This window comes from Pelophylax lessonae (assembly GCF_965119305.1).
Source record: "Pelophylax lessonae genome assembly, chromosome: 3".
In the NCBI taxonomy this organism is placed as follows: domain Eukaryota; kingdom Metazoa; phylum Chordata; class Amphibia; order Anura; family Ranidae; genus Pelophylax; species Pelophylax lessonae.
Window position 1 is genome coordinate 534,049,580 of NC_138770.1, and position 14,329 is coordinate 534,063,908.

At 45.0% G+C, this 14,329-nt stretch overlaps 1 protein-coding gene across 1 annotated transcript in view; it reads left to right on the forward strand.

The window, feature by feature from the left end:
- The first annotated feature begins 1,132 nt into the window (after positions 1-1,132).
- Positions 1,133-14,329, forward strand: part of TMEM242 (transmembrane protein 242) — a 62,779-nt gene continuing 49,582 nt past the window's right edge. Inside the window, exon 1 of the mRNA XM_082252464.1 lies at positions 1,133-1,273. Coding sequence (XP_082108590.1) covers positions 1,159-1,273 — 115 coding nt within the window. The 5' untranslated portion in view covers positions 1,133-1,158. The remainder of the gene's footprint in view (positions 1,274-14,329) is intronic.

A 14,329-nucleotide genomic window follows, 5' to 3' on the forward strand; every position in this document is an offset into this window, starting at 1 on the left:
TAGAAATGGAGGATTATATATGAGATGTTAGAAATGGAGGGATTATATATGAGATGTTAGAAATGGAGGGATTATATATGAGATGTTAGAAAAGGAGGGATTATATGTGAGATAATGGAGGGATTATATATGAGATATTAGAAATGGAGGATTATATATGAGATGTTAGAAATGGAGGATTATATATGAGATGTTAGAAATGGAGGGATTATATATGAGATGTTAGTAAAAATGGAGGGATTATTTATGGGATGTTAGAAATGGAGGGATTATATATGAATGTTAGAAATGGAGGGATTATATATGAGATAATGGAGGGATTCTATATGAGATGTTAGAAATGGAGGGATTATATATGAGATGTTAGAAAAGGAGGGATTATATGTGAGATAATGGAGGGATTATATATGAGATATTAGAAATGGAGGATTATATATGAGATGTTAGAAATGGAGGGATTATATATGAGATGTTAGAAATGGAGGATTATATATGAGATGTTAGAAATGGAGGGATTATATATGAGATGTTAGAAATGGAGGGATTATATATGAGATGTTAGAAAAGGAGGGATTATATGTGAGATAATGGAGGGATTATATATGAGATATTAGAAATGGAGGATTATATATGAGATGTTAGAAATGGAGGGATTATATATGAGATGTTAGTAAAAATGGAGGGATTATTTATGGGATGTTAGAAATGGAGGGATTATATATGAATGTTAGAAATGGAGGGATTATATATGAGATAATGGAGGGATTCTATATGAGATGTTAGAAATGGAGGGATTATATATGAGATGTTAGAAAAAGAGGGATTATATGTGAGATAATGGAGGGATTATATATGAATGTTAGAAATGGAGGGATTATATATGAGATAATGGAGGGATTATATATGAGATATTAGAAATGGAGGATTATATATGAGATGTTAGAAATGGAGGGATTATATATGAGATGTTAGAAATGGAGGGATTCTATATGAGATAATGGAGGGATTATATATGAGATAATGGAGGGATTCTATATGAGATATTAGAAATTGAGGGATTGTAAACACAGCAGTGTGTGAAGTTCTGCATTAGGAATCAGTGAACCGGAAGTAGTTTGCGGAGGAAGGGGCGGGGTTTTGGTGAGCGTGTCCCCGTCCATGCCGTGCCTGTCACCTCTCCGGGATGTCATGGAGGATCGGGCGGCTGTACAGGACACGGATGGGGAATACGGAGCACAGGTCCCCCCGAAGGACAAGCTGCTTCTCATTAAAGGTGCTGAGTCCCCCCCGTCCACTCCCTGACATATAGATTACACAGTGGTGCTGAGTCTCCCCAGACAGCCTGTGTCCGGTGTGTTTGTAGAATGAATAGCAGTTGCATTTCCGGATTCCTCACCAAATGGAAAGTCTCCATTCACATCTGTGCATGCTGTGAATGTAACGTATGAAAAAAACATTTCACTTGGGCAACAAAATGCGTGTTTTTGCGTGCACCAATAAACACGTGACGCTCTGCGCCCATAAAAAAGCTGTAGGTGCCTCTTTGCTTCAGGGCTGGTTCACACCACAAAACGCCATACAAATTTGTTTCTATGAGCGCAGTTTTTAACGCCTCTCAGTTCCTTTTTGATGCATTTCCATGCATTTCTGCGTGCAGAGACGGAGCTGTGAGAGTCCCACTCTTCTCTATGGGAGATCGGATGAAAATGGACCGCCTGTCCGTTTTCATCCTATCCTCCAAATGGATGGAAAATAGGATTAACATTCATCTGGATTTCACGGATCGGATAACAGCGGGTCTCAGCGGACATGTCACCACTGACATCCACCTCTCCATAGGGGCGCATGGACCATCCAATCAGGTCCGTCTGAAAAACCGACAGGCGGATCTGATCGGAAAGCCCGTGTGAAAGGGGCCTTAGGGTTGCCACCTCATCCCTTTAAACCAGGACACACATTAAAGGACAATCAATACATGTACAGCCGTGTTGCTGCTGACTTTTAATATTAGGACACTTACCTGTTGTGGAGTCCAGCGATGTCGGCACCGCAGCCGATGTTTCCATCAGCAGTCAGGTGCTGCCGCCGCCATTGCTGGTAAGGGAACCTGGCAGTGAGGCCTTGCAGCTTCACAGCCGGGTCCCTACTGCGCATGCGTGAAGCGCTAAGACGCTCGGTAAGTGCGCTGGAAGCACCGGGAGAAGTAGGGGGCTGAAGTACCTCACCGCGGCGAGGTCTGACGGAAGTGGGTACAGGGAACCTGTCAAAAATGGGTACCCGCTCCTCCCTCCCTGAAAGGTGGCAAATGTGGCACCAGAGGGGTGGTGAAGAAGACAGACAAACGGAAATTCCACTTTTGAGTGGAACTCCGCTTTAATCACACAGGTTCTGTGGCTGATTAAACTGGTAATTAACTGCTTCTGGATTGGAAGGTTCTGCCCGCTTAATGACCAGACCATTTTTTACGATTCAGCACTGCGTTACTTTAACTGACAATTGCGCGGTCGGGGGAAGCTGTACCCAAATAAAAGTGATGTTCTTTTTTTCCCACAAACAGAGTTTTCTTTTGGTGGTATTTGATCACCTGTGCAATTTTTATTTTTTGCACTATATAAGTAAAAAAAGAGTGACAATTCTGAAAAAAACTATTTTTTTCTTACTTCTATATAACATTCCCAATAAAAAAAAATCAAATTTTTTCATCATTCTAGGCCAATTTGTATTCTGCTACATATGTTTGGTAAAAACAATCCCAACAAGTGCACATTGATTGGTTTGCGCAAAAGTTATTGTGTCTACAAACTAGGGAAGATTTGTCATTTTTATTTATTTTTGTTAACTAATAATGGCGGCGATCAGCGATTTTTAGCGGGACTGCGACATTGCGGCGGACAGATCGGACCCTTAACTGACATTTTTGACACTTTTTGGGGGGACCAGTGACATTACTACAGTAATCAGTGCTAAAAATATGCACTGCTACTGTACTAATGACACTGGCAGGGAAGGGGTTAACACCATAGGCAATCAAAGGGTTAAGTGTGTCCCTAGGGGTTGCTTTCTAACTGTGTGGGGGATGGGCTTATGGAATGAACACAGGGACCTGTGATCCTAAATAGGAGAAACAAAGGTGCCTGTGTTAGTTGCTGACAGAACAGCGGTCTGCCATGTTTACAATGGCAGACCGTCATTCTGTCTCCACAGGGAGCGATCGCGGACGCCGGACCCGCAGATCAGCTTCCCTTGTGTCAAATGGGCGCGTGCACACCCCTCTCTCGCGGTCTCGCGAAGCGACGTACAGTTACATTGTTTCACAGGACAGAGCCAAGCTGCCGCAGTATATGTACTGCTGGCGGTCGGCAAATGGTTAAACTCACTTAGTGCCTGATGTGCATTATATTAGCCTCAGAATCTGTTTGCTGATTTAAAGGGATGAGGTGGCAACCCTAGTTCCAGTGCATTCCCGTGCATTTTTGTTGCGTTTCCCGATGCATACCAGATGTTTTTTTTCTTAATTTTTCTTGTTTTTTTTTTTCACTTTACTGAAGTTACTTAAAAGTAACTCTCCTGCGCTTTTGATGCGTTGTACCGCATTCCAGTACAGTTCAGTGCAGGAAAAACTCAGCATGTTCTACTTTTTTGTTTTCCTGCAACTGAAAACAGTGGTGTGGACTATGTCATTGGAAACCGAATAGCCTACTTTCCATGCGTTTTTGATACAGAAAAAGAAACGCACTGGACTGCATGTGGGGTGAACTGGCCCTCAATGCACATAGGGCAACCCATTCAATAGAAGAGGGGAAAAAAAAAAAAAAGCGCAGTCGTAGAACATGAAGGGCTTATTGTGGTTTTAGATTAGTATATAAAGTAGAGATGCACTGAAATTTCGGTCGCTGAAACATAAAATGGTGTTATCTGCATTTTGCCGATAATGGTACCAAAAATGCACGTTAATTTGCGGTGATTTTACAGTGAATTTGCAGGGATTTTACTTTGCTTGTCGCTTTTCATAGGCCATGTGGCTCAAAAACATAACACAGGTGCATTATTGATGTGTTCTTAAAGCGGAGTTCCAGCCTCACACACTCACCTGTCCAACGGTCCAGCGATGCGGCCGCCCGAAGCCTCGCTCTTCTCGCGCTGGCATCACTGGTGTGGGCACCCGGCTGTGACAGGTCGGCATTCTTCTGGTACCTCTGATATGTCCCAGAAGATTGCAGGGAGGGAGAGGAGAACTTCCGCTCATGGCGCCGCGGCGGAAGTGGGAGCGGGTACCTGTCAAAACTAGGTACCCGCCCCCCCCCAAAAATGACATGCCAAATGTGGCATGTCAGGGGGTTAGAACTACCTAAAGCGGAAGTTCCATTTTTGGGTGGAACGCTCGTTAATGCGTTTTCAATGCATTTTAACAGGGAGGTGTTTTTTTTGTGCGTTTTTTTTTTCTTTTTTAACCACTTGCCGACCGCCGCAAGTACATATACTGCAGCGGTCAGCCCCTCACAGGCAAAGTGACGTACTGGTACGTCACTAGCCTGTGAGGCTCTGGGGAGCGAGCGCGCGCCGCTCCCGCACGGTCATGGACCCCCCCCCCCCGCGCATGTGAGCGGCGGACCCGATGTCGGCCGATGACTCACGATCGTCCGTGACAGCGGGAGAAAGGCAGGCGGCTAATGTAAACAAGCCGCCTGTCATTCTCCCCTGTGTAGGAATAGTGATCATACGGTTCTACTATGTAGGACCGTTGATCACTGTTCCTACACCTTAAGCCACAGCCAATCACAGTTAGAATCACGCCCCTAGGGACACACACAGCCCCTTCCTCTCAAATAAAGTTAACCCCTTCACTACCAGTGTCATTTTACAGTAACAGTGCATATGTATAGCACTGATTACTGTAGAAATGTCACTGGTAACCCCAAAAGTGTCAAAAATGTCAGTCAAGGGTCCGATCTGTCCGCCCCAATGTCGCAGTCCCGCAAAAAAAATCGCAGATCGCCGCCATTACGCGTTAAAAAAAAAAACAACAAAAATGACAAAAATCTTTCACTTTGTTAGTAAACGTGATAACTTTTGCGCAAACCAATCAAAATACGCTTTTTGCGATTTTTTTTTTTTTTTACCAAACATGTAGCATAAAACAAATTGGCCGAAAATGTTAAAAAATTTTGATTTTTACATTTTTTTTGGGGAATTTCATATAAAAAAATGTGAAAAATATTGTTATTTTTGCAAAATTGACGCTCTTTTTTTATTTATAGCGCATGATCAAAAAATCGCACAGGTGACCAAATACCACCAAAAGAAAGCTCTGTTTGTGGGAAAAAAAGTACGTCAAATTAGTTTAGGTACAGCGTCGCACAACCGCGCAATTGTCCGTTAAAGTCACGCAGTGCCGAATCGCAAAATACCCCCTGGTCAGGAAGGGGGTAAAATCTTCCGGGGCTTAAGTGGTTAAATGAGCAAAATTGCAGCAAGCAGTATTTGTAACACCACAATAGACCGGTGTGAAGACATACATAGAATTTAAAGGGATACATTTCTCGTGCACTAAAGGTGCCAATAATGGCCAACAATAAATTCATATTCATTTAAATTCATGATATTAATTTAAAAGTCGTATATAATACAATTATATATAAAAATCAATATATTTTTTAAAAACTGTCCTTTTCAGTTTCCTTTTTCAGCTAAGTGCATCCTGCATTTTATTTTTCAGCACCAAAATTTCCATTCGGTCCACCTCTAATAAAAGGCAGGTTTATGCCAGAATGCGTGCGGGAAAGGAGAGTTACATTTTCAATTCCTCTACTGCACTTAAAACGCAGTGCTGTGCGATCTGCCGTGGGTGTCAATTAATTCCTAATGACACTCCAAAGGCAGATCACATAAGTAGGGTGTTTGCCTGCACCAGATCAAATGGCACCGCAGTATCATGTGATTTTTAAAAAGTAGTGCATGCACTACTTTTTATACGATCCACTGCAATTTCAGCTCATTCTAATAAATGGGCTGCAAATCTCACTGCACAGGAATGCAGACTGTGTTCCTGTGCAATTCCAGTGTGAACCAACCTGAAAAGTCACATGACATTGAAAATAGAATTGCCAGCTTTTAGGTTCATGCTGCCATAACACATGCACAGCCAGCCATTACCTGCAGTGTTTGCTGCTGGATGCACTTTGTTTGAACAGCCCCCAATAGCTGCAGCCGCTGATGAATTGTCATAGTGAACGGGGCCAGGACCCATACATAGCTGCTCACAATCGCAGTAGGAATCTGAAGATTCCTCCTGCTCCAATTCACCTCGGCCTAAGCCCCCGTTCACAAAGGTGTGACTTGTCATGTGGTTTGACAGATCAAAGTCGCATCCTGTTTCTGGCTATGGAACCGTTTAAATCGGTGCGACCCGGACTTGCACAGACTTTGAAAAGGTTCCTTATTTTTGGCAATTTCATGTGGGACTTGTATTGACAGCTGTGCATGAAGTCGCACAGATGTCAGCAAGCTGCACATGAAATCGCGCTTAGGTAGCATGAATTTTATAGTAGCATTCGGTGTGAACCGGGGCTGGTGTGAGCAAAGCCTTAGTGTGCACATTGGGGGTGCAGTGCACCATGCCAACATGCATGTTTTGCAGGACACCACAATGCACAGTAAGGGCTCATTCACACAGGCACTCATCCGGGCCCTTTACAGCATGAAGAGGCGCTTCTTTAGGCTCAGTTCACACCCATTCAGTTTGCTTTTGATTGTTTCTGCAGTGCTTTCTGCTGTGTGTTTTGCATTTTTGCATACGCGATTTGTTTTTTCTTTTTCGTTTGGCCAATTTGTTGTTGGGCAGATTAAAAAATGCAAATCACGGTAAAATCGCATCAAAACACACTACATGTTTTTCTGTGCTTCTCTCCATTGACGTCTATTGAACCAAAAAAAGCATAGTTTTGCGTTCAAAAAAGTACCTGACCCTTTCCAAAACGCAGTGGCTGAAAAAAGCAAAGATGTGAACGTGTCCCATAAGGAACCATGTTAAATTTTGCAGAAAGCCCCATAAAATGCATAGGTGTGAATCAAGCCTTACATTTCTGTCCTAGTGCTGAGCAGCGTGCAGGCATCCCATAAAAATCAAATGGGAGCGCAGCGACAGTACAGACTCACTCAGGACAGGTGAACAGATCTGGACGCACAGGCATTGCGTGAGGTTCAGTGCACCCATCCCTGCGTACCTGTAAAACTCGTCTGTGCAGAGTGTCTTTAACCTCTTGCCTACTGGGTACGTAAAACCTCCGTCCTGCCCAGGCTAATTTTCAGCTTTTAGCGATGTCGTACTTTGAATGACAATTGCGCGGTCATGCAACGCTGTACCCAAATTAAATTTCTCTAGCGCTCATTGACAGACGTAGTCCTCGGTGATACACCACCTTCGGGTTATGTTGCCTCCACAGGAGCAGGACTAGACAGGAAATTAAAAAGCTCTGGCCACACCCCAGGGGCAGTCCCAGAGGGTATATCCTCTCTCTCTCTGCCTCAGCAAATCAGTTATTTTCTGTCTAGTTAGGAGTAAGGACCTAGATACCTTGCTGGGATCTTAGGTCCTGTCAAGAATTTTTTCTTAAAGGATTTTTTAGACAGCTTTTTTTTTTTTCTCCAGTGTTCCTGTGAGATCTTCAAGCAAGAAAGCTGAACTGGGCGACGGGCTGGATGTTGAGATCCGGTGGTCACCCCAGTTCAGCCTACGAGCGCGTGCAGGCCATAGCTCCGCGCTGGGTCGGCCACGACAAAGTCCCATTAAAGGACTGTCCACGCGAGTTAAACGTCTCGCTGAAACGCCAAAGACCATGAGTCACGGCGTCCGTATCGGTCGACAGCCCTCCCGCCCCGGTGGAGAGGGGTACTGTCAGGAGTTGGTGCCCGCCTGGTTCCGGTATGGTGAGTAGTATGTTCCCCCTTTCCCCCTGACGGGTTTTGTGGTGAACGCGGGCCCCTCTCTGTATGGTAAGATAGAGTCCCTTTCTATCCTACAACATGACACAGATCCTCCTACTTTGAGTGTGATTTTATGTGTGCAAAAAGCCAGGAGGCTTGGTTTGGGAGCTAACAATCTAATTGTATACATGTTTTAAAGATGTAATCTGTGGCATTCTGGGAATCTTATGGGTTAAGTATAAGCTACCTACCAGTCAGAAGCCACGGACATGTAGACTGCCTTCCTAATCAGATCTCCAGCTATTAGCAGGCCTCCCGAACGGCCATGCGGTCCGCCAGGGCCGGTACCGCCAACCACGCCATATCCCCATGCAGAGAGAGTGTTGTGTGCCCTGCAGCACACCGCTATTCAGTACGGGCCGCCGCCATTTTTTTTGCTGGATCGCACGAGCCGCCATTTTGGCGTAGCCTCGTGTCTCCAGCATGGGGGCGGCCATGTTTGAGGTGATCCAAACACCTCGTGGAGCTTGGGGGAGGCGCCGGAAGGCGTACAGAGGGGCGGAGCCGCCTCCTTTTTTCCTGGGCAGCCAGCCAAAAGACTTCCTGTTTGTCAAGACAGCGCTGTAACCTGTTGCAGTTAAACTCTGAGCATCAAGTGGTGAGCCTGGGGGTCTATCTCTCTCTCTCTCTCGATCGATAGGGATCCCTAGCAGGTAACACTAAGGGGCTTTTGTGGCGCTGGGGGTCGAAAAAAAAAAAAAAAAAAAAAAGTTTTATTTTTGAATTATATTATACTGGAATTATCATGGACCCTGCCACACATATTCCCCCACCTGTTTCCCTCGAGGGGGCCACGGGACCCGCCGGTGCACAGAGTATAGAGTCATTTACAGCAATTTTGGAGTCTATGGTGGCTCGGGTGGAGGCGGCCTGTCAGGGACGGGGGTCAAGGAAGCGACCCCCGCCTACCCCTATACCATCTGACACCTCTGACTCAGATTCAGAGGTGGTCACGGCAATTGCAGGTTCCTCTGCAAGGGCTGTTATCCCAGGTAAAGCCCCCTCAGACAGTGAGGAGGACGCTTCTTCTCCTGCTATTATTCAGGAAGAAGCATTGGTGGACGCACTAGTTGTGGCAGTGCAGGAAACCTTAAAACTTGAGGCTTTACCGGCAGAGGCAACTGAAACAGAGATTCCTTTTGGTACTAATAAGCCCATCAAGACGATGAAGGCTTTTCCTGTACCTAAATGTTTTGGTAATCAGATTAAAGGAGAATGGGAGCATTCTAAACGTACCTTTACTATTTCCAAGCGTATTGCTAGACGCTATCCGTTTGAGGAATCCATCATTAAATGGACGGTACCACCAGTCGTGGATCCGCCTATTTCCAGGCTGAATAAAGCCACGGTTATTCCAGTGGAGGACACTTCGTCCTTTAAGGATCCGGTGGATCGAAAGATGGAAGCAGAGTCCCGCACCATCTTCTCTCTGATAGGGTCAGCTTTTAGACCAGTAATTGTTATTGGTCTAGTTTCCCAGACACTTACGGAATGGGCGAAAATGGTACGCCAAGAACTTAGGGGAAAAGATATTCCCCAGGAGACATCTGATTTGATGGAACAGATTATACAAGGGCTACAGTTTATCTGTGACGCAGCCTTGGACACTACTCCCTTATTAGGGCATGCATCTAAGACAGCGGTGATCCTCAGACGTGTGCTGTGGTTAAAATGCTGGTCAGCTGACCTAGGTTCCAAAAAGACCTTGACAAATCTCCCCTTTCAGGGGAATCGTCTATTTGGGGCCAACCTAGATGAAATCATTAAGGATGCCACTGGGGGCAAGAGCACTTTTTTGCCACAGGCTGCTAAAGCTAAGGGACCTCGCAACAAGCGAGGACCTTTCTTTACCGCCCATAAAGGGCGCCCGGCTGGTACTAGCGGGAAAGGCAAGACTCCTCCAGGAGGGTTCAAGAAGGGGACCAACCCAGCCAAACCCGAAGCAAAGGAGTACACAGCCTGAAGGTGCGCCCCCACCCGGTTTCAGGGTGGGGGGACGTTTTCACCGGTATTCAGGACATTAGATCGAGCATCTACCACTACTACCGGTGCGATTCTTCCCTTCCAACATTTTAGTACTACAGGAAGCGGTAGTTACCGTTCCCTGAATAGATCTTTTCCTTTACCTTTTCCCAAGATTAGTCCCGATACCTCACAGGAATCGGATCTGGTTGACCAGATAGGCCAAGTAGCCTCTAGTCGGGTGACTTCGGTCCCTGAGGTTCAACCAGAAAAGATCACCTTTCCTGATAACTATCAGGTATCTGATAAATGTGTGGGAACAGAAAACGACCAGACTTTCTCGGATGGTCGGGGCCAGATACCTCTAGGGACGCCTGGTTCAGATTCAATCAGCGCCAGTGGTCCTAGAAATTCTAGGCTGGCCTCCTCAAGCCGGCCTGGCCGACTTGGACATGTTAGTCGTACACGTTCCGTGGGAACTTCGTCTCAGGGAGTGTCTGTGGTCTCAAGGACCAATTTACCATCATGCTTTACAGTCGCTGGGTTTAATGGCCTGGCCATTGAGACCCAAGTACTGAAGGACAGAGGTTTGTCAGCTTCAGTCATTCCTACCCTTATTAAAGCAAGGAAAGCGACTTCCAGCAAAGTCTATTATCACACATGGAAAACTTATATTGCGTGGTGCGAATCTTTAGGATTTCCTCCACGTACCTATTCGGTGTCTCGAATATTGGCCTTTTTGCAACAAGGGGTTGAGCAGAAGCTAGCCTTGAGCACCATCAAGGGTCAAGTTTCAGCATTAGCAATCTTCTTTCAGAAGCCTTTAGCTACCAAATCCTTGGTGCGGAATTTCATCCAGGGGGTGCGGCACCTGGCTCCTCCAGTCCGCGCGCCCTTACCGCCTTGGGATCTTAATTTGGTTTTGTCGGTTCTACAGAAACCTCCCTTTGAAAACATCAGGGAGATTCCCTTGCTTACTTTATCCCAGAAGGTGGCCTTCTTGGTGGCTATTACTTCTGCTCGCAGGGTGTCAGAACTGGCTGCATTATCATGCCAGTCACCATACCTAGTGATTCATAGGGATAAGGTAGTACTTCATCCTAAGCCATCTTTTCTTCCCAAGGTGGTTTCAGATTTTCATCTGAATGAAGATATTGTACTACCTTCCCTGTGTCCTCAGCCCAAGCATCATCGGGAACATGCGTTGCATTCCTTAGATGTGGTTTGGGCAATCAGGGTATACCTGAAAGCTACGGAATCATTCCGTAAGACGGATTCACTTTTTGTGATCACGGATGGCCCCAGAAGGGGTTTGCCTGCATCTGCCGCGACCATTGCCAAATGGATTAGACAAACGGTGGTACAGGCTTATTCTATTAAGGGTCAGAGTCCTCCGTTCCCTGTTAGGGCGCACTCCACTCGAGCGCTCAGTACTTCCTGGGCCTTTCGCCATCAGGCGTCAGTGGTCCAGGTATGTAAGGCGGCCACCTGGTCGTCGGTACATACCTTTACAAAGTTCTATAAAATTGATGTGACGGCATCGGCGGATGCCTCATTTGGCTGCAAGGTTTTGCAGGCCGCAATTTGAGCAGACCGGTGGTCTACCTCGAGGGTTTTTTTCTGTTTGAAAAAAAGAAAAAAAAAAAAAATTTTTTTCTCTTTTTTTGTTGAGTCTCATCATTAAGGATGAGCATTGTAAACTTCTAGTTGGCACCGGTTGGGCCTTCTAGATTGGGATTTGATTTCCATTTCCCCACCCCTCAGTTGTGATACTGCTCTGGGACGTCCCGAAGGTGGTGTATCACCGAGGACTACGTCTGTCAATGAGCGCTAGAGAAAAATGGATTTTTGTAAAATCTTACCGTAAAATCCTTTTCTCTTAGCTCATTGACAGACGTAGTCCCCGCCCCTCTGTTTTTTGAGTTGGGTTAAAATCTCTAAAGACTGCTTTTTCACATAACTGATTTGCTGAGGCAGAGAGAGAGAGGATATACCCTCTGGGACTGCCCCTGGGGTGTGGCCAGAGCTTTTTAATTTCCTGTCTAGTCCTGCTCCTGTGGAGGCAACATAACCCGAAGGTGGTGTATCACCGAGGACTACGTCTGTCAATGAGCTAAGAGAAAAGGATTTTACGGTAAGATTTTACAAAAATCCATTTTTTTAGAATTTTTTTTTCAAATAAATAGAGCTTTCTTTTGGTGGTATTTAATCACCACTGGGGTTTTTATTTTTTGCTGAACAAACAAAAAAAGACCAAAAATTTTGAACAAAAAAACCAACAGTTTTAATATTTTTATTTGATTATTATTTAATTTAATTAAAAATTTTCAAATAGGTAACATTTTACCTTCATTGATGCGCTCTGATGAGGCGGCACTAATTGGTGGCACCGATGGGCGACACTTATAGGTGGTACTGATGGGCACTGGTAGGTGACACTGATGGGCAGCACTGGTGGGCACTGATGGGTGGCACTGGTGGGCACTGATGGGTGGCACTGACCTGCACTGGTAGGTGGCACTGACCTGCACTGGTAGGTGGCACAGGTGGGCACACATGAGGCAGCAGTGTCTTTTCTTCTTCGGGACCGATGTCCCTCTGACAGCAGCCGGCTGTCAGCATGAGGGGAAAAAAAAAATCAGATTACCGGCTCTGTTTACATCACATGATCAGCTGTCATTGGCTGAAAGCTGATCACGTGGTAAGGGGCCAGGACCGGCCCCTTACTCCGATCTGTGATCAGCCGAGTCTCATGGTCTCGCTGTTCACAGAGCGACCCGCTCGCACCCCGCAGGGAGCGCACAGGCAGCTCATTCATGGGAGGAAGTAAACGGACGCCCTCCTGGCAATTTAGGCCTGCCCTGTAGCCATCTTTCGTCTATAGTGCAGGCAGGAACAGGTTAAAGTCAATGTGTGTCCATTCATTAATATGGGTGGCTTGCAAACAGCTCAGCACTAAGACCAAGAAATAAAGGGCAACTCACACTGTACAGGGTTGAGCACCTACAGTATGTGATTAGGCCTAACACCTACCATACATTGTGGAGAGCTGCATATTCTGCAAAAAATGTACACACACCTTTATAGTTCATTATTCTACACTAGGCAACCTGTTCAAATGAATGGCCTAACATAACACATGTTAAAGTGGAGCTACACTGCATCTCAGCACCCCAAATCCTAAACGCTATTAAATTCATTCTTCATATTCAAAGCAAACTCTCCCATCCTTCCACGTCTCAATGCTTTATTATACTGGGAAATTGCCCACTTGACCTCCGAAAGATTTCCCCCTCGCACTGCGTTATTTTTGCTGACAATTGCGCAGTCGTGCAACACCGTACCCAAATAAGATGTATGTAATCTTTTTCCCGCAAATAAAGTTTTCTTTTGGTGGTATTTGATCACCACTGCATTTATTTTTTGCACTATAAACAAAAAAAGGCTGACAATTTTGAAAAACAAAAAACAATATTTTTAACTTTCTGCTATAACTCAAATCCAACCAAAAAATAAAAAAAATTAAATTTCTTCATAAATTTAGGTCATTATGTATTCTACATATTTTTGGTAAAAAAAAATCCCAATAAGCGTAGATTGATTGGTTTACACGAACGTTATAGCGTCTACAAACGATGGTATATATTTATGGAATTCTTATTTATTTTGTAATGGCGGCGACTTATTGCGGGACTGCAATATTGTGGTGGACTATCAGACACTAACTGACACTTTTGACATGTTTGGGGACCAGTGACACTAATGCAGGTATCAGTGCTAAGAATATGCATTATTACTGTACTAATGACACTGGCTGGGAAGGGGTTCAAAACTTGGGGCGATCAAAAGGTTAACTGTGTGCCTAGCCAGTGATTTTGTGTACACAGCGGGCTGCTTTCACTAAGGGTAGAGATTGATTCAAGTGCTTGGCAAAAAACACAGGATTGTCCATTCCCCCTGTCAGAACTGAGATAAGTCTTGTTTACATATATCTCAGTTCTCTTATGGTTTGCTAATGATTGCCGGGTGCTGGAGGACATCGAGTTCCCGGGACCCGCAGATCGGCTTCTGCTGTGAATTATCATAGCAGAAGCCCTCTTGAAGACTCTTGGGATGTATGACCTTATTTGACGGGACCTGGAATTCAGGAAGTAACTGAAGAAATAAAAAAAAAAAAGGAGTTTAGAACAAGTAAATACTGTATAATATTCTTTTCTATGTATTTACTAATGATAGCAGCATGAGGATTAAAACTAGTCAATGTTTTAATCCTGCTTTAACACATGAAGTAAGGCACATCAACAAGTGTGATTATTGCATTGCAAAAGCGTGACCCCAGCGTAAGGGCTCATGCACACAGCTGGTTAGGGTCGCATGCCACTTA